The following is a 23,192-nucleotide window of genomic DNA, read 5'->3' as shown; positions in this document are numbered from 1 at the left end:
TTCCAGATTATAAAACAGTGCCAAGTGATTTTGAATTTTTTGGCAGCAGAAGGGCGACTGAGTACTCAGCATATTGACTGCATTTGGGCTGCAGCACAGGTAATATTAACAGCTCACATTTATTAAGTGCTTCCTCATTATATGGTCTAAGTGCTTTACCCCACTATGAGGTAAGTTCTGTTATCACCCCCATTTTATAGTTAAACCAAGACATGCAAAAAGTTGAGAATGGAACTGATGCAGTTTGGCTTCAGAATCCATATCTTGTTACTATTATATTATTACTGGTCAATTGAATGAGTTAATCAACTAGAGATCCTTAACGAAACCATCTTGGTTTATTAAGAGACATTTTCCTATTATTTTTATTTATATAATAGAGCCTTCTATCCTGAATGTTGTATTGATATGTTTCTTTTCTATTTTTTTTTTGTTTAATTTTTTGAATAGGTGTATGTCCATGTGGTTCAAAATCCAGATAGTAAATATGAAAGGATATGTTACACGTTTCCCCCTCTGGTGTCCCTGTCTCCCGTACATACAGTTCTTATTCTCTCAGGTGCATCATGGATTTTCTATACAAATAGCTAATTATAAACACTGTTCTTCCTTTGTTTTTCTCTTTTCCACAAATGTCACATACTAAATGGACTTGACTGTTTTTCACTTAATTTATCCTGGAGATTATTCCATATCAATATATAAAACACTTAAAAAAATTTTATATTAAAAAGATTTTATTGGGGAAATGGGGGAGGGCAATAGTGTTGGGGAATCGAGGAAGGGGAAAGACAAGTTGCTGTCCTTTTGTTCTTCAGCCTAGTTGTGGAGGACGATGCTTCACTTGCCCATGTTGGTATTGTGATCATTGCGCTTTTCCCGGGTGAGGCAGATTGGTCGCCGGCCAATGGACGGCCACTCAGGGCAGCTCTTAGCAGCTCACACCAGCTGCCGGCCACTCACGCCGGCTGCCAGCCACTCATGGTAGCTTTACGGCAGCCCACTCCAGCCTACACCGTCACCGGTGATTCAGGGCAGCCCAGCTCCAGGTCGAGCTGTTGTTCACCATCTTAGCTGTAGAGAGCGCAGCGTCACTTGCTCATGTGGGAATCGAACTGGCGGTCCTGTTGCTCAGAGCTCGTGCTCTTAAGCCAGCTCTTAATCAACTGAGCCACTTGGCCGGCCCTACTTTTCTTTTTTTGTAGAAGATCTTTAAATAACGAAATTGGACTTCTATCTATATTATGAGTTATGACTATATTCTACTTTGATGTTGTCTTTTGCTTTGCTAAAGGTGGTTTTTGCTGTTCAGTTTCAAGTTTGTGGTTTTAAACTTGTGGTTGAATTGTTTTTATGGCTTGTGGATTTTGTGTTATGGTTTGAAATGCCTTCTCTATGCCAAGATTATAAGAAAATTCCCTTTTAATTTCTTCCTGTACATTTTGTGTTGCAATTTTATATTTTAATCTTGGATTCATTTGGAATTTATCTTGGTTCAAAATGTCATGTATGTTTCGAACCGCTCCCCCCGACTCCCCTTTTGTTACATAGCTGTCCTGATCTATCTTGTTAAGTAATTCTTTTCCTTACTGATTTGAAATACTAATATATCTTGACTAGGTCAATTTCTGACTTTGTAGACGGACCTATTGGTACACTAGGTATGATCAAGCAGTATGGTGAATGTTTAAATTAAAAAATAATGTATTATAATGAAAGACACATTGCCATTAACCCCCCTCAAAATACTCCCCCTCGCTTCGAACACACTTATCCCATCGTTGTTGCCACTCTCTGAAGCAGTTCTGGAAGTCCTGTTTTGTGAGTGTTTTTAGTTGTGCTGTTGTGGCTGCCTTGATGTCCTGAATCATTTTGACTTTGAGGAAGAGCCAGAAGTCTTTGGGGAAGAGCCAGAAGTCGCACAGTGCCAGATCCAGTGAATAAAGTGGATGAGGACACACTGTAATGGTTTTATTTGATAAAAATTGCCATATACCAGAAGCGATGTGTGACATGGAGCCTTTCCGTTGCGATCACAAAATGCAGTGAATGCTGCTGCTGAGTGCCATCCAATGGAAAGGCAGGGATCTCCAATACAGGAAGCAGCGAATGATAAGTAACAGTGTATGACAAGTTTTCAACTTGTTTGGTGCAATCAGTCAGGTGTGAGCTATGGTTGAGAGAAGGTGTGTTTTAAAGTGTGTTGTAAATCATCCTCTGTCATGACAATGCTCCCTTTCACACATCGCTTCTGGCATATGGCAATTTCTATCAAATAAAACCATTACGGTGTGTCCTCATCCACCTTATTCACTGGATCTGGCACCGTGCAACTTCTGGCTCTTCCCCAAAGTCAAAATGATTCAGGACATCGAGGCATCTATTATAGTGCTACCTTATATACATATATACCTTAAATTTGAAAAATATTTACTTGCTTCCCAGATATACTTTATTTCTGTTGATCCTTTGGAAGAGGTTGTGTAAAGAAAAGAATATGTGGCTCTGGCTCATGAATCATGTAATGATCCCAACTTATTATAGACTTGATTGGACATCAGGTCTCCTCCCCTCCTCTTCAGACATCAGATGGGTTTTGGGTACTTGTTTGAAAAGCTCCCTGGGTAACATGACAAGCTGGTACTCATGCTGGTTGAAGTACTTGTCTGAGTAGTAGAACTGCTGCTTGTGGGCCATCCTGCTGGCAGGTAAGTAGAACAGAGGGGCTAGAGATGGTGTGAGAAGAGGGGGGATAGCGGACAAGATGTCTGCATCAGGCCAAGGCAACAATCGACTGTGACCTGGAATAAGTTTTTGAGGTCACTTTATGAGATGGGGGGGGGGAGGGGAAGGGGGTGGAATTCACCCAGGAGTAACTGGATTGGCTGTTGCTCTTTTCATTGTTTGATCACAACTCTTATAATGGAATCCAAGGGGAAAATAGACAAAGGTGACAAATGTGAAATTAATAGCAAAAGAAGTACAAATGGCTTATAAGTATTTGAAAAATGCTTATCTTTGCTTATAATTAAATGTAGATTGAAATAACATAACATTTTCATTTATTGGGTAATTCTCATTATGTTTAATAATACACTATGTTGGCCAGAGTGTGGTGTAATTTTGGGGGAACAATAATAGAATGTCTGTTTCTGGTAATTTATCTTTAAATACATGTACATGAAGATGTTGGCTATATTAGCAGATCAGAAATGTTTGTCATTCCTGTAGGACTAATTCAATAAATTTTGTGAAATCTGTATACTAGAGCCAGCTCTCTTTTGTTTATTCTTTGCATCGAATATTTTTCCCCCATCTTTTCACTTTTAACGTATTTGTGTCTTTGAATATAACATGAATCTCTGTAGACAACATATACAGTAAAACCTTGGATTGTGAGTAACTTGGTTGGCAAGTGTTCTGCAAGACGAGCAAAAGTTTCTAGTACATTTTAACGTGGTAAACGAGCAATGTCTTGGAATACGAGTAGTTTGTTTCCGGAATGAATTATGCTTGCAAACCAAGGTATTACTGTAGTTGTAGCATGTTCTTTTTTTTTTTTAATCCATTTTGCTAATCTGTCTTTTGATTGCAGAGTTTAAGCCATTTATATTTAAAGTAATTATTCAGAGTGGTTTGTTTTGTACATGTCTTATAGTGTTTTTGTCCATCATTTCCTCCATTACTGTCTTATTTTGTGTAGTGAAATTTTTGATCCCCTTATGCCTTTTGTGTATATTCTATAGATATTTGGTGTTTAAAGTGGAAATTACATTTAACATCTTGAAGTACTAATGATCTAATTTGAATTTATGCCAATTTAAATACCATACAAAAATTCTGTTCTTATACAGCTCAATCCCTTTGTTTTTGTTTTTGATATCACAAATGGCAACTTAATACAGTTTGTGCCCAGTTACCTAGATTAATAATAACTTATTTGGCATGTATCTTTTCACTCATGTAGGAAATAAAAAGTGGGGTTACAAATAAAGACTACAATAATACTAGCTTTTAATTGTTTATGTAGTAACCTTTATTAGAGTTCTTAATTTCTTCACTGTGGGCCAGCTTTCTTTTATTTCATTCTAAGGGACTTCTTTTAGCATTTCTTGCAGGGCAGGTCTAGTTGTAGTGAACTATTTCACCTTCTGTTTCTGGAGATGTGTCCTCATTTTTTAATGATATTTTTTCCAATTATAGAATTCTCAGTTATAAAATTTATTTTCACCCTTTGAATATATTAACCCACTTCTCTGGCTTCCAAGGTTTCTGGTTAGAAATTGGTTGATAATCTTACTGAGTATATGTATGTGGTGAGTTGCATATCTATTGTTGCTTTCAGGATTATTTTATTGTCTTTGGCTTTAGACAGTTTGAGAATACAGTTTGAGTCTTGGTCTAGATCTCTGAGTTTATCCTACTTGGAATTTGTTAAACTTCTTGGATTTATAGGAATTTTCTGCTATTTCTTCAAAAATGCTCTGTGTTTCTGTTTTTCTGGGAATCTCACAATGAGTACATTAGAAGGATGGTGGTGTCACACATGTTCCTTATACTCTGTTCCTTTTTCTTCATTCTTTTTTCTGTTTCTTAGAGTCAATAATTTCAATTTTCCTTTTTTCAAGTTTGCTTATTCTTCTGCTTGTCCACATCTGCCTTTGACACTCTAGTATATTTTTCATTTCAGTTATTTTACTTTTCAACGTTATAATTTTTTTTTTTTAATTGGGGAATTGGGTGAGGAGAACAGCGCTGGGGAATCAGTGGAAGGGAATCAGTTGATGTCCTTTTGTTCTTCAGTCTAGTTGTGGAGGACGTTGCTTCACTGGCCCATGTTGGTATTATCATTGCACTCTGTCCAGGTGAGGCAGATTGGTTGCTGGCCTCTGGACGGCCACTCACAGTGGCTCTGGGCAGCTCACATCAGCTGCCAGCTGCTCACACCGGCTGCCAGCCGCTCACTCTGGTTGCTGGGTACACACGGTACCTTATGGCAGCACACTGCAGCAGGGGCTGCACCTGCGCCGTTGATTCATGGCAGCTCAGCTCCAGGTCAAGCTGTTATTCACCATCTTAGTTGTAGAGGGCGCAGCGTCACTGGCTCTCATGTGGGATCTGAACTGGGGCCCTTCTGCTCAGAGCTGGTGTCCCAAGCCAGCACTTAACCAACGTGCCACTCAGCTGGCCCCAGCGTTCTAATTTCTCTATGGCTCCTTTTTGTAATTTCTGTGTTTAATCGTATTCTCCTTTTGTTCAGGCATTGTTTTTCTGTCTTTGTCTTTTTCTTCTTTTAGGTTTTTGATCATCTTTAGGTAGGTGTTTTGAGATCTTTGTCTAGTGAGTTCAACGGGTGGGTTTCTTTTGGTACATTTCTGTTGATTTATTCATTTGACTAGTCCATACATTTATGTTCCTTTTTATATTTTATGGGATTTTTGTTGTTGTTGTTGAAATTGCACATTTGAATTGTGTAACATGGTGATTCTGGAAATGAGATTGTCCCCCTTTCTCAGAGTTCGCTTTTCTTTTTATTATTTTAAGGTATTTCTGTGTTCAGCCTAATGTGAAAGCTTATGATCTTCTCAGGTCTTTTTTGAGCCTTGTGTCTTTCCTTTGGAACGTGCAGTGTCTTCCTAATTTCCCCTACATAAATAGTTCAATAAAACTTTGTGTGGCTCCTTTAAATCCCCTGGTAGTCACTCTAGCTGATTTGGGTTGAAACAATGGCAGCCAGCCTCTGTGCCTGCACCTTACCAACCACATGTAGCAGTATGCAGTCAGAACATAGAAATTTGTTATTTGGAGGATATTATCATTGCTCACCCTGACTCCAGCAAATTGCGCCAGAATCACGTATGCTGTTCCCACAGCTATCTGCCTGCCACAAGGTCAGGGAGTAGGGAATCTGTAACTGCTATCACACCGAAGGCTGGAATTGGCTGATCGTAACGACAGTTTACCAGCCACTTTTCCTTGGAAGTGCAAGAGTTCAGATTGACTCCAGAGCTTCAGAATGGTTACATTAGATAGTTTCTGCCATTACAATTGTTGTGTAGGTGCACATATGGATTCTTGGCAGTTACTACTCTGCCATTTTCCCTGACATTCTTATCCTCTCTTCTTTTTTCTTAAAGATTTTTATTGGGGAATAGGAGGATGGGAACAGTGCTGGGGAATTGGGGGAAGGGGAACAGACAAGTTGCTGTCGTTTTGTTCTTCAGTCTAGTTGTGGAGGACGTTGCTTCACTGGCCCAAGTGGGCACCATCATTGCACACTCTTCCCGGGTGAGGCAGATCAGTCGCCGGCTTATGGACAGCCACTCACGGTGGCTGCTGACTACATACGGTAGCCCATGGCAACCCACTGCAGCAGGGGCTGCAGCCCAGCTCCAGGTTGAGCTGTTGTTCAGCATCTTAGCTGTAGAGGGCAATGTCACTGGCACTCATATGTGGGATCCAAACCGGGGCCCTCTGGTGTCCCAAGCCAGCTCTTAACCAACGTGCCACTCGGCCAGCCCACTTCTCTTTTTGATAATCAAGAGTTGTCTGTGAACTAGCTTCATACTGTCATTTTTACCAGGAGCTCAAGCTATGCAATCTTAATATTTTTTTTCTGTACTACTTTATGAATTTGCTTTCATAATGCACAACTAAAAAAGAGCATCATATGTTTTTTTGCCTCAGTGACAGGAATACATAATTACCTTTCAAAGACAACCAATAAGGCATTTAATTATGAAAAATTAAATCTTACGGAAATCATTTTATTAATGATAAAATTGGCGGCAAGTCAGAAATTTATCATGTACTATGTTTTTATCACATTTTAATTAGGAAAAGTATAATGTAATGATTACTTGTTGGCAAAAAGCAAATATAAACGTATAGTCTAATTATAATGTTAATGTTATATTAAATTTAATGTGCTTAGATTGTGACCTATTTAAGTGGTATACTTATAATTGATGATTTATGTCTTCTTAAAATCAATGATGTTTTTGGTCTTGAAGTGCTGCAGTTCTTTTAGTGAATAATTAGTGGTGGTGAATTAATAGTAGTGTTGAAGTAAATAATGCAGTTTGTAAGAAGTTGCCCCAATGTAGAGGAATTCCATCAATGTTATTTTATTCCTTTTATTTAACCTCTTTCAAAATTAAGTTGTGTATATAAGCAGTAAAAGAGAGTTCATATGCTTTACACCTGAAAATATAAAATTTAAAGCTTTAGAATAGAATAACCTACACTTCTTACAGACATCTATGTATTGAAGATAAGTAGGCTACCTCAACTTTTTAGTTTTTGGAGCCCTCAAATTGAGTTACTGGCCTAGTCATATTTGTTGCTGTATCTTGATTTAACAGCAGCTTTATGGCTATAAAAGATTAATTTACATGACATTGTAATATTTAGTAGTCATACCTTTGTAAATATACTTCTTCTCAAACAGTATTTAATTGGCTTCTCTCCTAATTGTAATTATTTTCATTGTAATTGCCAACATTTAAATTTATTACTTAATTTGTTTTTACATTAATGATATGTACATAAATTTCATTGGAATCTTCTTTATACTTAGATTCCAGAAACTGTATGTAGTGCAGCTTTCTTCTTCTGATTAGAAAATTAAGCTTGTCATTTGTTTGGATAAGATAAAGTTCTGCTTAAATGGAATATTTTCATAATTTTATGTACTGCTATTCATGACATTTGGTAATTAGCACCTTACTGACATATTAAAAAATGTTAGTTTACCAGCCGCATTGGCTTTTTTTGGGCTTTTAAAACTATATGACTCTATAAAAATAAAAAAACAACGAACTTTTTTGCTACCAGGTCATGTGTTTACGTAGTGTAATTATTTTTGACTATTGTCTCTACCTTTATTTTGTAGTTGAAACATTGTAGTCGGTATATACATGACTTATTTCCTTCGCTCATCAAGAATTTGGATCCAGTACCACTTAGACATCTCCTTAATCTGGTCTCAGCTCTTGAGCCAAGTGTTCATACTGAACAGGTAATTCATTAAAAACATAATGGTAGTTATTTTTTTGTAATGTGAAAATTTATTTGTGATTCATATAATTTAACTTGTACTTTATTATTGTTAGCATTTCAATTAGGCAAAAAGATATTAAATTTGTTATCATGTTATCTAAAAACTCTAATTTCAACCTTTCTGCTTTTTTAAAGACATTGTACTTGGCATCGATGTTAATTAAAGCGTTATGGAATAATGCTCTAGCAGCTAAGGCTCAGCTATCTAAACAGAGTTCTTTTGCATCTTTGTTAAATACTAATCTTCCCATTGGAAATAAGAAAGGTAAGTAAAGTATAATGTATTTTTTGAAGTAAGTTGCCCAAAGTGTATAACTCAAATTGGAAGTAGTTTCTAAGTATTTTCAGCTCAATCTTAATTTCAAAATAAGTTTGAGATGGGTGCTGTAGTGTTTGTGAAAGGGTTAATAAATTGGCGTTAGCTCATCTTTTTTGACTGTCATGTCATGTGTTTTTATATGTGCTTTTACATGTATAAAGCTTTCCTGGACTTTCTAAAACATTATCAGTTTTACCCCAGTTTTTGTATCCTGACATCGTATACTACTTTTTTCTTAGGCTTTTTTGTGCAGGCACCCATAACTACTACTGCAGGTGGTGGGGACTTACCTAATTGCAGATTTCCCTACCTGTATCTTGCTGATTGTTTAATAAGAACAACTGATATGCTGTCCCAAAGAAGTTCAGTCATTTAGAATATTTCCCTCCTGTTTTTTCCTTTTTCTTCAGAAGAAGAAGAGCTTAGAAGAGCAGCTCCATCACCTTGTAAGTTGAGTCTTAGAAATGCATGGCAAGATGACTTATACTTTTGTACTGATGATGATCTAGAGTTCATTAATTTTTTATATTTTTATCAGAGTCATAAAGTTCATTTTGAACAGAAGATGTAAACCCTTAAATAGTTATCAGGTTTACTTAGCCTTCTTGTTGAAACCATTAGTATCTTGACTTAATTGAAATCATGTATATCCTCTTTAGAATTAATTGGCAAATGTTAATGTATTTAACAATCATATTTTAGCTACTTAGTATAAAGCTTTGTTAAATCAAAGAATCAAAGGACTATATCATTCTGATAGATCCATGTTAATACACGTTAGAAGTAAAACAAAAAAATCTATTTAATATAGGGTCACCTGCAGCTAGTCCTCAAAGCAGTGATAACAGTGATACCCATCAAAGTGGAGGCAGTGACATTGAAATGGATGAGCAGCTTATTAATAGAACCAAGCATGTGCAACAGCGACTTTCAGACACAGAGGTATGAAAACAGTTGTTCTCCCCACCCAAAGTGATTTTTGGGTTTCTGCCATGTTTATTCTTTGAACTGGGAATATAAACATAAATCTTTGCTCACACCTAATCTCTTTTTTAAGTAAAGTAGTATTATTGAGGTCCTTTACTTTGAGCTTTTAATTTTATTTTGTATTGTTCAAAGGAGTATTTCAAAGACTGTGACATGTGACAGCCTTTAAAAAAAGTGTGTTAATGTGCGTTACTTTTTCTTACTAGTTTAAATATTTATTTAAATCTATTTGTTTCTAAATACAGGAATCCATGCAGGGAAGTTCTGATGAAACTGCCAACAGTGGTGAAGATGGAAGCAGTGGTCCTGGTAGCAGTAGTGGGCATAGTGATGGATCTAGCAATGAGGTGAATTCTAGTCATGCAAGCCAGTCAGCTGGGAGCCCTGGCAGTGAGGTACAGTCAGAAGATATTGCAGATATTGAAGCCCTTAAAGAAGATGATGAAGATGACGATCATGGTCATAATCCTCCTAAAAGCAGTTGTGGTACGGATCTTCGGAACAGAAAGTTAGAAAGTCAAGCAGGCATTTGCTTAGGGGAATCCCAAGGCCCGTCAGAAAGAAGTGGGACAAGCAATGGAACAGGAAAGGACCTGGTTTTTAACACTGAGTCAATGCCATCAGTAGATAATCGAATACGAATGCTAGATGCCTGTTCACACTCAGAAGACCCAGAACATGATATTTCAGGGGAAATGAATGCTGCTCATATTGCACAAGCATCTCAGGAATCTTGCATTACACGCACTGGGGACTTTATTGGTGAGACTATTGGGAATGAATTATTTAATTGTCGGCAGTTCATTGGTCCACAGCATCACCACCACCATCACCACCATCATCATCACCATGATGGGTAAGTCTAAACAGCTTGTATTTCCTATGGGGAAGTAATTATAGCCTATATTTATTCAGTTGCAGTCTATTCTATGTTGGTGCTGTCCAGCAGGAATATAATGTAAACTACAAATGAATGTCACAAATATGTAACTTTTAATTTTCTAGTGGGCACATTTTAAAAAGCAAAATGAAATTGGAGAAATTAATTATAAAATTTAATTAAAGCAGCATTATCTAAAATATCTCCACATGTAATCAGTATAAAAACTAAGATTCTTTTTTTTACTAAATCTTCAATATTAAATGTATATTTTATACTTATACCACATCTCTGTTTTAACCAACCACTTTTTACGTGTGCAGTGTCTACTTGTGGCTAGTGGCTATCATTGAACAACACAGATCTAGCTTCAACTCCTTGTAATAACTGCTTAAAAGCAGGTATAAGGTTGCTTGTGGAAATTTCTATTAAAGTGTGATCATGAAGGGGGTAATTTTACATGCATCATCATTCTAGGGTATTAAGAATAAAGATTCAGCATAAAGCTTTTTGATTATATATGAAATATGCCTATAGTATTTAACAGTAAGTGATCCTGTCACAAATATACCTATAGTATTTAATAATAAGTGATTAGTGTTATATTGGGCAAGTATTTAATTTTCTTTTTCATCGTTTTTTTCATCTATAAAGTAGGAATAGTACAATAGTACCTATCTTGGTTTATTTTGAGCATTTCATAGGCTAATGTGATTGGCATATAATAAAAGCTCAAATGTTAGCTGCTGTTTATTACAAGTAGTAATAGTTGAGTGGATGATGAAATATGAGTATGTGTTTTTGCAGGATGTGATTTCTTAGATTTGACAATTTGCCAGGCCTTTCAGAATTTAATATGGTTGTTTGGGAGAATACAAATTCATATATATTACTACTTTATTTCTTCTGCCTTTTTATTCTTATCACAAACCCATACAAGTTTAAGGTAATGCTTTTCAACCTTGGCAGCATTGACATTTTGGGCCAGATAGTTCTTCCTTTGTAATTTGCAGTAATATGAACGATGACCTGTGTATTGCATAATGTTTAGCAGCATCCATGGCCTCTATCCCTAGATGACAGCAGCATCTCTCAAGTTTTGATAACCAAAAGTGGCACTAGACATTGCCAGATGTTCCTCCTGGGGACCAAAATCACCTCTGTTTGAGAACCACTGGTTTAGGGTCTGACATTATATATATTTTTTAAGATTTTTATTGGGGAATTGGGGGATGGGAACAGTGCTGGGGAATTGGGGGAAGGGGAACAGAGAAGTTGCTGTCCTTTTGTTCTTCAGTCTAGTTGTTGAGGACATTGCTTCACTGGCCCAAGTTGGCACCATCATTGTGCTCTTCCCGGGTGAGGCAGATCAGTCTCTGGCTTCTGGACGGCCACTCCTGGTGGCTGCTGGCCACTCACACTGGCTGCTGGCTACACACGGTAGCCCATGGCAACCCGCTGCAGCAGGGGCTGCAGTCTACACCGCTGCCAGCGACTCACGGCAGCCCAGCTCCAGGTCGAGCTGTTGTTCAGCATCTTACCTGTAGAGGGCAGTGTCACTGGCCCTCATATGTGGGATCTGAACCGGGGCCCTCTGGCGTCCCTACCCAGGTCTTAACCAATGTGCCACTTGGCCGGCCCTAGGGTCCGACATTATAGATAAGCACATTCAAAGTTTTCCCCAGGATAGTTCATACTGAAGACAAAGCATACAACTGAGGAGAAATATATATTTAGTTTGTCACATTGCAAATCTCTTTTAGTCTTCTAACTGACATCAGCCTCCTACCCCACAAGACCTAGTGATTTAATTTTTTATGTTGGCACGTTTCCATATTCTTTGCATATGGTACTACTTGAAAATCTCTGAGTCAATCCTGAACTTTTCTTCTTCATGTATTTTTTACCCTTTTGTCTTTACATCCTTAGGGTACCCAGTATGGTATGTTTTAGAAGTGAGTACTTAATAGATTTTTATTGAATTTAAAGTCCCTCAATATTAACCACATTTAGGTTGCAGCCTGAAATTGAAATAATCTTGCTGGTTACCTCATTTGATTTTGCAGTTATATAAATAAATGCAAACAAATTTTAAGGTTCACATTGTGATTTGAGTTTATAAAATAATTATGTAATATTAAGTTTACTGGCCTCTGAAATTATTGTCTCTGAAGTTGTTTAGTGAAGTGTGTTGATGGGCTAGATAATATGGGTATATCGTAAAATTAATATGTAGTTCTGACACTGTGGGCTTTTTAGTTTTTGTAAAGCTTTCAACATTCTATATTGTTAAAAAATAAAAACAGGGCCAGCCGAGTGGCGCGTTGGTTGAGAGCTGGCTTGGGACACCAGAAGGCCCCGGTTCGGATCCCACATATGAGGGCCAGTGACACTGCCCTCTAAAGCTAAAATGCTGAACAACAGCTCAACCTGGAGCTGGGCTACCATGAGTCGCCGGCAGCGGCTAGGTTGCAGCCCCTGCTGCAGTGGGTTCCCATGGGCTACCATGTGTAGCCAGCAGCCAGCGTGAGCAGCCAGCAGCCGCCGTGAAGGCTGTCCAGAAGCCGGCGACTGATCTGCCTCGCCTGGGAAGAGCACAATGATGGTGCAACTTGGGCCAGTGAAGCAACGTCCTCCACAGCTAGACTGAAGAACAAAAGGACAGCAACTTGTCTGTTCCCCTACCCCCAATTCCCCAGCGCAGTTCCCATCCCCCAATTCCCCAATATAAAAAAGAAACAAATGTATCTTTTTTCTTGAGTGTGTTATAACATGTGCCAAATGTTTTAAGAGATATTTCTTGTTTTTCACAAACTGTTTAAACATGTAATTAGTAACTTTGTGATCTTCTGTGTTACAGGCATATGGTTGATGATATGCTTAGTGCAGATGATGTCAGTTGCAGTAGCTCCCAGGTCAGTGCAAAATCAGAAAAAAACATGGCTGATTTTGATGGCGAAGAATCTGGGTGTGAAGAGGAGCTAGTTCAGATTAATTCACATGCAGAGCTAACATCTCATCTCCAACAACATCTTCCCAATTTAGCATCTATTTATCATGAACATCTTAGTCAAGGTAAGTTTCTATATTAAGTAAAATATATTACTTTCTTTAAAACAGGAATAATTTATATTGTTAAAACAAATCAAATGATAATGTTATGATATTTAAATGTTTTTGCCAAGTAACTTTCTTATTGTAGTTTTTCTCTCTAAGGGAATGCAATTATGAATACTTCATCATGAACATAAAAACTGCAGTTCCATCAAGAGATATTTAGCCAGGAGAGGAAATATAAAAAATATGTCTAAATATTATAGCTTTGTATTTTAGAAAATAACATGGCGTTTTTAGATTTTATATTCAGAAATCTTAGGATCTAAAAGTAGAGGATTACATAGGATTACATATTGTGTGATTCCATTTATATAAAATGTCTCGAATAGGCACATTGTAGAGACAGAACATAAATTAGTGGTTGCCTTGGGTGAGGGGAGGGTTGGGGGGAAATAAGAGGAGGTGTGACTGCTAAAGTGCAAGGTATTTCTTATAGCTGGGATGATGAGATGTTCAAAAAATGATGGTTCTAATTGCACTGAATAAACCTAACAAAATAATAGGATATGCGCAGATCTGGAAGAATGGAGTTTAGAGAAGGTAAAAGAAGAGTAGAAAAAAAGGAAGAGAGAGAAAAACATTTTTAGAATTGGCAATTTATTGTAGAAGTCTGTATCCGACCTCTTGCTTGGTTAGGTACTGTCAGCACTTGCTAGCCTAGGAAGTAGTGGGTTTTGGTATGCCAATACATTGTAAACTAAGTAAACCTGATCTATTAGATTTATTCTAAAAGGTCATGATAAGACTTGGAGACACAGCTTGTGGACCTTGGCAACAACTTATTGATTTCAAATGTCACCTATACAAAATCTAGAAAAGGTTATCTAGTTTTTTAAATTGTATTATTTTGGTTGTTGAGAAATGAATAGGTTAAGATTGAGGTTATTTGAATTTGACACGATTGTTATTAAATTTTGACTGTTCTTCTATTATCCCATTTTTCTTCTATTCAGTATTATACGTATTTTTTTACTATATGAAGTTAGAAAATTATTAAATGTATTAACGCTGTCCAAATCTACCTAGTATTACTATGTATTTAATACCCTAAAGAACTTCTAACATGGGAAGACAATTCAATTTAGAAATGGGAAATCTGGGTGATGTAAGAAAAGATTTGAAAAGTTAATTCATAAAAGAGGATATAGAAATGGTCAATAAATACATGAAAAAATGCTCAATATCTGTAGTCATCTGGAAAATGCAAATTAAAACCAGAATGTGATACCTACTACCCAGCTACTGGAATGGGTAAAATTAAGGCCTAACGATAATGAATGACACCAAGGATGTAGAGCAGCTAGAACTCTCATGCATTGCTATTGAAGAGTATAAAATTAGCATAACCAGTTTTGAGAACTGTTTTATCAATTTCTCATAAAGTTAAACATGTACCTACCATATAATCCAGTAATTCCTGTTCTAGTTATTTATCCAAGAGAAATGAAAACATGCTCATGAAAAGATATGAACATGAATGTTCATACCTGCTTCATTCATAAAAGCATCAACTAGAATTAACTGGTAGATAAACAAATTGTAGTATATTCACAGAGTGGAATACTACTCATCAATAAAAAGGAATAAACTGTTGATAAAATGCAACACCGTGAATGAATATCAAAAAACATTTTAAGCAAATGAAGTTAGAAAGAAGAGTACATGCTGTATATAATTTGTATGTAGTTCTAGAATATTCAAAAGTAATTTATAGTGGTTGAAATCTATTCAATGATTACCTGAGATTTGGAAGTGGGGATTGATCATAAAAGGTCACAAGGAAACTTTTTGGGGTGATAGAAATGTTTTGTATCTTGTATTTAATTATATTTTAATAAAATTAATTTTAAAAAGTAAATTCAAACCGAGAAAATAAAAGCAAAAATATCAAGCTACAGACTAGGAGAAGTTAATTTGCAAGTTATAGTTCTAGTAAAGGGCTTGTATCTAGAATATATAAGAACTTTTATAACTCAGTTGTAAGACATGTTTATTAAAAAACGGGAAATGCTGTATTTCACCAGTGAAGGTACAGAAATAGCTAATAAGCAACTCAGCATCATTAGCTATTAGAAAAATGCAAGTAAAAACCACAATGAGATTCTATTGCATACCTATTAGAATGGTTAAAATTAAAGAGCAATGTGTTGAGTGTGTGGAGGGGGAGAAACTCGTACTGTAATACACTGCTGGTGGGAATGAAATGGCACAGCCACATTAGAAAAGTTTTGCACTTTATTCCTGTTAAACATACATTTACCTTATGACTCAGTAATTCCACTCCTAAGTATTTACCTAAGAGAAAAGAAAGTGTGTGTCCATACAAAGACTTGTTATACAGTTTAGGGCAGCATTATTCATATTAGCCAAAAATTGGAAACTATCCAAATGTCCACTAACTGGTGAATGTGTAAACAAAATGCAGCATTTCCACATATGAAATATTATTCTGTAATTAAAAGGAACACACTACTGATATGTGCTTCAACATGGGTGAACCTCAGAAAACATTTTGCTAAGTGAAGTCAAACATAAGACTATACATACTGTATGATTTCATTGAACATGAAATTTCTAGAAAGGCTAATTTATGGGAATGGAAAAACAGACTAGGGCTAGGGAATGGGATTGGGGATTGATTAGTTAGGTATGAGAGAATGTTTTTGGGTGGTTAAAATATTCTAAAACTGTATTATAGTGGTGGTTGCACAATTCTCATTTTAATGAAATAAGGAAATTTCATGGTAAAGCTGTTTAAAAAGACAAAAACAAAAAAGCATTTTTCCTTATTAATATAACAGAACTAGTGAGAATTTATTTAGCCTGGTACTCAGAAAGTCTGAATTATAATCAAATCTTTGAATTTAATTGGATGTTTCAGGTAAATAATCTCCAGTTCGATTACAACATTTTTTTTTTTAAATGTAGGAATATAAGTGACTATCCAGAAGGTCATTTAGAGGAATGTCCCTTGTAAATTGTTTTCTTTATGCTTAATTTGGGTTTCAGGTATTTATATACAGTTCTCTTGATATGTGAACAATATTAAGTAATCATACTTAATTAGAAATAGTGAAGAGACTGAAAAAAACTGTTTTCACCTTAGTCTTATCAAACTTTAAACAATGTTCTTTGCCATTCATAAAGCAGTTATTGTGCTAATCTTGTATTTTTATTTTGATGTAAGAAAAGATTTATTATACTTTTGTTTACTTTATAACTGCTATAATAATTTACTTGACAATTTGAGTCAGCTATGTTCCTCTATAGTGTATTATATTTTGCCCCCTCAGGACCTGCAGTTCATAAACATCAATTTAACAGTAATGCTGTGACAGACATTAATTTGGATAATGTTTGCAAGAAAGGAAATACTTTGTTGTGGGATATAGTCCAAGATGATGATGCGGTAAGTTATGTTCTAGAGCCAAAAGACTTCAAATTACAGTAAAATGCAATCAGGATAAACAGTAACTTTATGTATTTTTTGTAGGTTAATCTTTCTGAAGGATTAATAAATGAAGCAGAGAAACTTCTCTGTTCCTTAGTATGTTGGTTTACGGATAGACAGATTCGAATGAGATTCATTGAAGGTTGCCTTGAAAATTTAGGAAACAACAGGTAAATAGAAATTAAAAAAATTTTTATATAGTAGTCAGAGTTCATTTTGTGTATTATTGCCTAGCTGTCATGAATTTATAGCATTTAATGTACTATTATGAACCTTTTTTTTTTTTTTTGTAATTGTGATTTTCATTTTAAAGACTTCCCTCCCAGGGTTATGTTTTATCATGTAGTCTTGCTTTTTTCAGTACTTTCTTGGCACTCTTGATTAGATCCCCTACAACAGAAACAAAGGAATAATGATAATACATATTGTCTTTTTGATTCTGAGAAAATAGTGATGATTACTCTGTGTTCAAATTATAGTTAAGTGTTCTTGAACTGTGTCATATATAAAGGAAGCTAACTAAATAAGATAAGTGAAGTTAAAGTTAAGCTGAAATATAACCATTTTGGTAATGGGTTCTTTCATCTGGGTGGATCATTTGCGTCTTAACTTCTGTAGTGTATAAAGAATTAGGTTAGTGTTTTTTCTTTAGTTTGATTTCTGTCATATTTATAGTCTTCTTATTGGGACTGAAGTGTTTACCGCCAAGTTTCTTGATTTTTCACTTCTGTTCCATTGTACAATTTTAGGTTTTGCTTGTCTTTTACTGCTTTGAATAATGTTTTATTCTCTGGCATAGTGAATTCAGATATTAATTGAATATGTTATTTATATTAAGGTTTTTAGCTTAACTCTACCAAGGCCTGATATAAATGTCTAACTTTACTGAATATTTAAGTGCTTCAAAATATATACATTTTTTTACCTAGTTGGATTAGAAAAATACGTGCAATATTTTCTTTTTTGGTTTTTATAGGACTATAATTTGAACACTCACAATGGAAAAATTGCTTGTTAATGCTGGTATGGGAAATCACTAATGGACCTCTGTTATATGCCTCTTTGACATATATTGTTTAAAAGGAATGCTTTTAGTGCTGGATGATATTTAATCGTTTACATAGGTATTACAGCAATTAATTTTAAAATGTTAATTGTCTTAAAAAGTTTTGTGAAACCACTGAACGTTTTTTAAAGTGGTTGTATCAATTTGTATTTCTCATATGTGCACCTGCATACCCTGTGACCCAACAGTTCCACTGCTAAATATGGGCTCTACAGGAATACATCAAGATGGTTACCAGAAGACATAAGAATGTTCATAATAGCATTATTCAAAATAACTAAATATTCTTTCTATAGCTATCCTAATGTCAGAAAAGAGTAGGAAGGAAATCAAATTTTGGACTGTTGAGTGAAATAATGTACAGCAATAACAGTGAATGAACTGCAACTGCACAGAATAGTGTGGATGAATCTCAAACACAATGTTGAGTGAGAGAAGCTAAATCTATATTACTCCACTTTTATAATGTTTAAAAACAGGAAAACTTATATTTAGTAGTCAGTATAATGGTTACTCTTGGGTTGTTAGTGATTGGAAAGGGGCACAATGAAGGCTTATGGTATGCTGCTGATGATTTATTTTTTGATGTGAGTGTTCGTTGCACAGGTATGTTCAGCTCCTAATAGTTTGAACTGTCACTGAGATTTATATATGTTTTTGCATGTATGTTATACTTCAATTTAAAGAACTATGTGAAAGATGAAATATGTAGCCTTTTAGAGACCTGTTTTCAAAGATTATATAATGATATGGGCATATACTCACACGTCCATGTATTAAAAAGATTGCAAGTAACATGTGAGACTGTAAAAGGGTTATTTCTGGTAGGATTGAGTTGTTTTTGTTTTCTTTAGGCTTTTCTGTTTTCCAGTTTTTCCACCATGAACATATATTTCTCCTATAAGTAAACTTAAAAGGTACAATAGGAAAAATCTGTGTGTGGGAAGAAAATTGTCAGTCTGGATTTTTTTTTTTATTAAGCTTGAATTTGTCGACCCCAAATTATTTAAAGATGAAGCATTTTTCATTTATTTGAGGTAATCCCTGTACTCTAATAAGTTACTAAATGATTTATTGACTAGCAGGTAAACATAACTTATGTTGAAATTAATTTTGTCCTCAAACTTGACTCCTCAGAAGGTTGGTATTATTATGCTAGTCTTACTACAAAAGACATTAGTCATATGTGAAAATACTTAGAGCATAGTGGCATTTTTTTCAGCCTATGAAATATGCAATATATCCAGTGTATACCAGCTGAACTTACTGAAGTTATCCTTGCAAATTGAAAAAAAAATTAGTTTTGAACTTATTTTAAAAATCATTAGTCTTGGCCTCCTGATAAACCTGTGGTTTTCAATGAGGGTGATTTTTTTTCCGCCCAGACAATGTCAACATCTGGAGATCTTTATTTTTAAAAAAATTTTATTGGGGAATAGCCATGGTCATTGGTTATACATTGCTTTCATGCTACAGTGGTATAGTTGACTCTTTCAAGGAGGGCGCAGCTCACAGTGGCCCATGTGGAAATCGAACTGGCAACCTTGGTGTTATCAGCACCACGCTCTAACCAGTTGAGCTAATCTGTCTCCCCTGAAGATAATTTTGATTGTTACACTAATAACTGGGATTGGAAATATGTTGTTACGAGCCAGGGATGCTACTAAACATCCCTTAATGCAGAGGACAGCCCCCCACAACAAAGAACGATCTGGCCCAGAATGTCAGAGTTTGAGAAATCCTGTTCTGAACACAAGAATCCTTTCTCCAAACCCAGCCCCCTGAGTTTACCATCATAGTAAGAAAGGAAAGTTTCAAAAGTGTGCTAATATTAATAGGAAAGCTCTTCCTTTTGTTGAAACAAACAAATGGACCGGTGCAACCTTAACTCATTTACTACTTTTTTTTTTTTTAACGATTTTATTGGAGAATTGGAAGAGGGGAACAGCATTGGGGAATCAGGGAAGGGGAACAGACAAGTTGCTGTCCTTTTGTTCTTCAGTCTAGTTGTGGAGGATGGCACTTCACTGGCCCATGTTGGTATTATCATTGAGCTCTTCCTGGGTGAGGCAGTTGGTCGCCGGCCACTGGACGGCGGTTCACGGCAGCTCATGCCGGCTGCCAGCCACTCACGATAGTTTACAGCAGCCCACTGCTGCAGGGGCTGCAGCCTACGCTGTCGCCGGTGACTCACGGCAGCCCAGCTCCCGGTCAAGCTGTGGTTCATCATAGCTGTGAGGGCGCAGCGTCACTAGTCCTCTTGTGGGATCTGAACCAGGGCCCTGCTGCTCAGAGCTGGCGTCCCAAGCCAACTCTTAACCAACGTGCCACTCGGCCGGCCCCATTTACCACTTCCTTAACATTTGGCAAAGAAAACCACAGAGGTCTACGTCTTGATGATGTGAATTTTTTATGTACTTAAGGAAGGTTTTATGTTTATTTTTTCTATGCTAACCTTTTTATTTTCTTTCCAGTTTCTCACTTGCCATGGTTTATAGACCATTGGCATTTTTTGTTTGTTTTTGCTTTTCTATCGTCATGTTCCAGTTTATTTTATAAAATGAACTTAGCTTTTTTTTTTTTTTTTTTTTTAAAGATTTTTATTGGGGAATTGGGGGGATGGGAACAATGCTGGGGAATTGGGGGAAGGGGAACAGACAAGTTGCTATCATTTTGTTCTTCAGTCTAGTTGTGGAGGACGTTGCTTCACTGGCCCAAGTTGGCACCATCATTGCGCTCTTCTCTGGTGAGGCAGATCAGTCGCCGGCTTCTGGACGGCCGCTCACTGCGGCTGCTGGCCGCTCACGCTGGCTGCTGGCCACACACGGTAGCCCATGGCAATCCACTGCCACAAGGACTGCAGCCCACGCCGTCGCCGGCGACTCATGGCAGCCCAGCTCCAGGTTGAGCTGTTGTTCAGCATCTTAGCTGTGGAGGGCAGTGTCACTGGCCCTCATATGTGGGATCCGAACCGGGGCCCTCTGGCATCCCAAGCGAGTTCTTAACCATCGCGCCACTCGGCCGGCCCAACTTAGCTTTTTTTTAACAGTAATATGAGCTCATTACTTTTCAGGAAGCATAGAGATCAGAAAAAGAAAATTATAGTCTTCCATAAATCAACTGTAATTCTACCATTTATACGGAACCACTGTAAACACTTTTTAAAAAATGCCTGTGTAATCTCTCTGTGTTGATATGCAAATTGTGCCTTGAGCACATTTATCCGTAGGTAGATTATTTTATAAAGCACATAATAACATTTCAGCAATGCAGGAAGTTTAAAGTTACACAAAGACACACATAGTAGACTGTTCTGCAGAACGTTGTCATACAGGAAGAGCACAGAGCAAAAAGTAGCTCCCAGAATGAAAAGTCTATTACTTTCCATCTTGAAGTTTGTACCTAGGATGAGATAAGAGTGCTTTCCAGTGTAGAGTAGGAATTGGGTTGTAATTAGTCCTTTTGGTGTTTATGTTTACTAGAAGGCAGGTCCACATCTGGTGCCTAGGCACCCCTGAAATTCTGTGGCCTCCCAAGATTTGAATTGACAACTCTGACTGGGAATTTGTCCATTGTGCTGTTTTTTTGCCATTGATCCACTTGTAGGTACTTGAATTCATGAATTCAATATTTTTGCCTTTGTGTACAAAAGATTTCTTCAGTAAAATGATCGCATGTGTCAGGGATCCTGTTTACATAAATAAAGGTTCAGATAATTTAGAAATGAATGGTACTATTGAGTTGTCAGAAAAGTCATGACGTGGTTTTGCAACGAAAAACAGAAAAAATACGTCATGACTTTTCCGCCAACCCAATATATATGTTTTTTTGTTTTTGTTTTTCCCTCCATAAAGACTGTATTATATTCAAGATTTCATGTCAACTTTTGGTATACTGTATATTGTAATTTATAATGACTGAATAGCATTTTATAGAACACATCTGTCTTCTTAAAATATGGAGTCCAGGATTAAGAAAATAACATCCAAACATGACTTTAACTCTGAAGACCATCAGCAAGTGTGCCCATTCTTCTAAGGCAACATAAAGTTACATTGGTGATTCTTATAGGAATACCACACTATTTATTGCCTAGTGATAAGCTTCTGGTTATCACAAAAACGCTTAGAATCAAGCAAAGAACTAGGGCAATTTAGGGTAATAGCATTTTTCTTGAGTTTAAAATTAAGGTCTTTCTTCTTTGGATCATTGAACCTTTTTTTCCTAAATACATTGTTGCTTAGGATTGTGTGTTTTGGTATTTGAAAATTTCACTTTTGGAAGAATTTGTGAAGTATAAGTTGGAATATAATTCTATTTTGTATTGAGTTTTGTAAACATATCAACAATCAGAACTTCAACATTGAAATATAAATTATTGTCACCAAGCAAATAAAATAACTTCTCCATTTTGTATATGTTATTTTAAGTCTGTAACCAGTATGTACTTTATATCATTTTTCCCTTTAAGTTTATCAGTTTAAATAAAAAATTCTAGTGTTTTGGGATCACTTTGAATCTGGATTTGCTTATTTCTTATAAAATATTCTTAAATTTGTAACTCTTAAAGTATGTGGTGTCTGTGTTTGAATTTTTTTAAGGAAAAAATTTGGAATTTCTCTGATTATCTTAGGAAAAACTTTAAAAAAAATGTTTTAGCCATCTAATATGTAATCATTCCTCAATAATTTAGTGTTTGTCTTATAAATAGTAGAGAAAAGTGTTCTTCTTTGGATAGGAGTAGAGGGAAGATGAATCCCATTTATACATCTCTATTTTTGGTTATTCTTTTACATGAACCACACCATTATCCACTCAGCCAATATCTATTCAGCGCCTAGCTTCCTATTCTCTAATGTCAATCATCATTTAAATCTAGATTTTTAACAACACTGACTGCGAGATAATTTAATGAGATTTTCAGAAAATATACAACTGTTGCATACTATAAGACTTGCCAGGGCTGGCCCAGTGGCGCGTTGCATTAGAATTGGCTAGGGACATCAGCTCTGAGCAGCAGGGCCCTGGTTTGGATCCTACATTAGGGCCAGTGATGCTGCGCCCTCTACAGCTAAGATGGTGAACAACAGCTGGACCTGGAGCTAGGCTGCCATGAGTTGCCAGCAATGGCGTAGGGTGCAGTGGAGCTGCAGTTGGCTCCCGTAAGCTACCATGAGCGGCTGGCAGCTGACATGAGCTGCCAAGAGCCGCCGTGAGTGGCCGGTGACTGATCTGCCTCACCTGGGAAGAGCGCAATGATAATACCAACATGGGCCAGTGAAGCGATGTCCTCTACAACTAGACTGAAGAA

At 36.4% G+C, this 23,192-nt stretch overlaps 1 protein-coding gene and 1 pseudogene across 6 annotated transcripts in view; one reads left to right on the top strand and one right to left on the bottom strand.

The window, feature by feature from the left end:
* USP34 (ubiquitin specific peptidase 34) overlaps positions 1–23,192 on the top strand; it is a 228,810-nt gene that overhangs the window by 88,527 nt on the left and 117,091 nt on the right. For 5 of the 6 annotated variants that reach the window (XR_002122789.1, XM_019632979.1, XM_019632906.1 and 2 more), the window contains exons 10-18: positions 7–99; positions 7,895–8,020; positions 8,197–8,326; positions 8,791–8,826; positions 9,192–9,322; positions 9,613–10,223; positions 13,108–13,322; positions 16,658–16,773; positions 16,858–16,985. Coding sequence is in view for 5 of the 6 variants with exons in the window: in XM_019632979.1 (XP_019488524.1) it covers positions 7–99; positions 7,895–8,020; positions 8,197–8,326; positions 8,791–8,826; positions 9,192–9,322; positions 9,613–10,223; positions 13,108–13,322; positions 16,658–16,773; positions 16,858–16,985 (1,586 nt within the window). In the remaining variant the exon portion in view is untranslated. The remainder of the gene's footprint in view (positions 1–6; positions 100–7,894; positions 8,021–8,196; positions 8,327–8,790; positions 8,827–9,191; positions 9,323–9,612; positions 10,224–13,107; positions 13,323–16,657; positions 16,774–16,857; positions 16,986–23,192) is intronic. The other variant, XM_019632763.1, reaches the window with a different exon arrangement.
* LOC109377309 (cyclin-dependent kinases regulatory subunit 2 pseudogene) lies at positions 2,453–2,697 on the bottom strand (annotated as a pseudogene).

This window comes from Hipposideros armiger, unplaced genomic scaffold (assembly GCF_001890085.2).
Source record: "Hipposideros armiger isolate ML-2016 unplaced genomic scaffold, ASM189008v1 scaffold_2, whole genome shotgun sequence".
Taxonomy (NCBI): Eukaryota; Metazoa; Chordata; class Mammalia; order Chiroptera; family Hipposideridae; genus Hipposideros; species Hipposideros armiger.
Note: the sequence above shows the minus strand (reverse complement) of the source record. Positions and strands in the feature narration are given on the sequence as shown.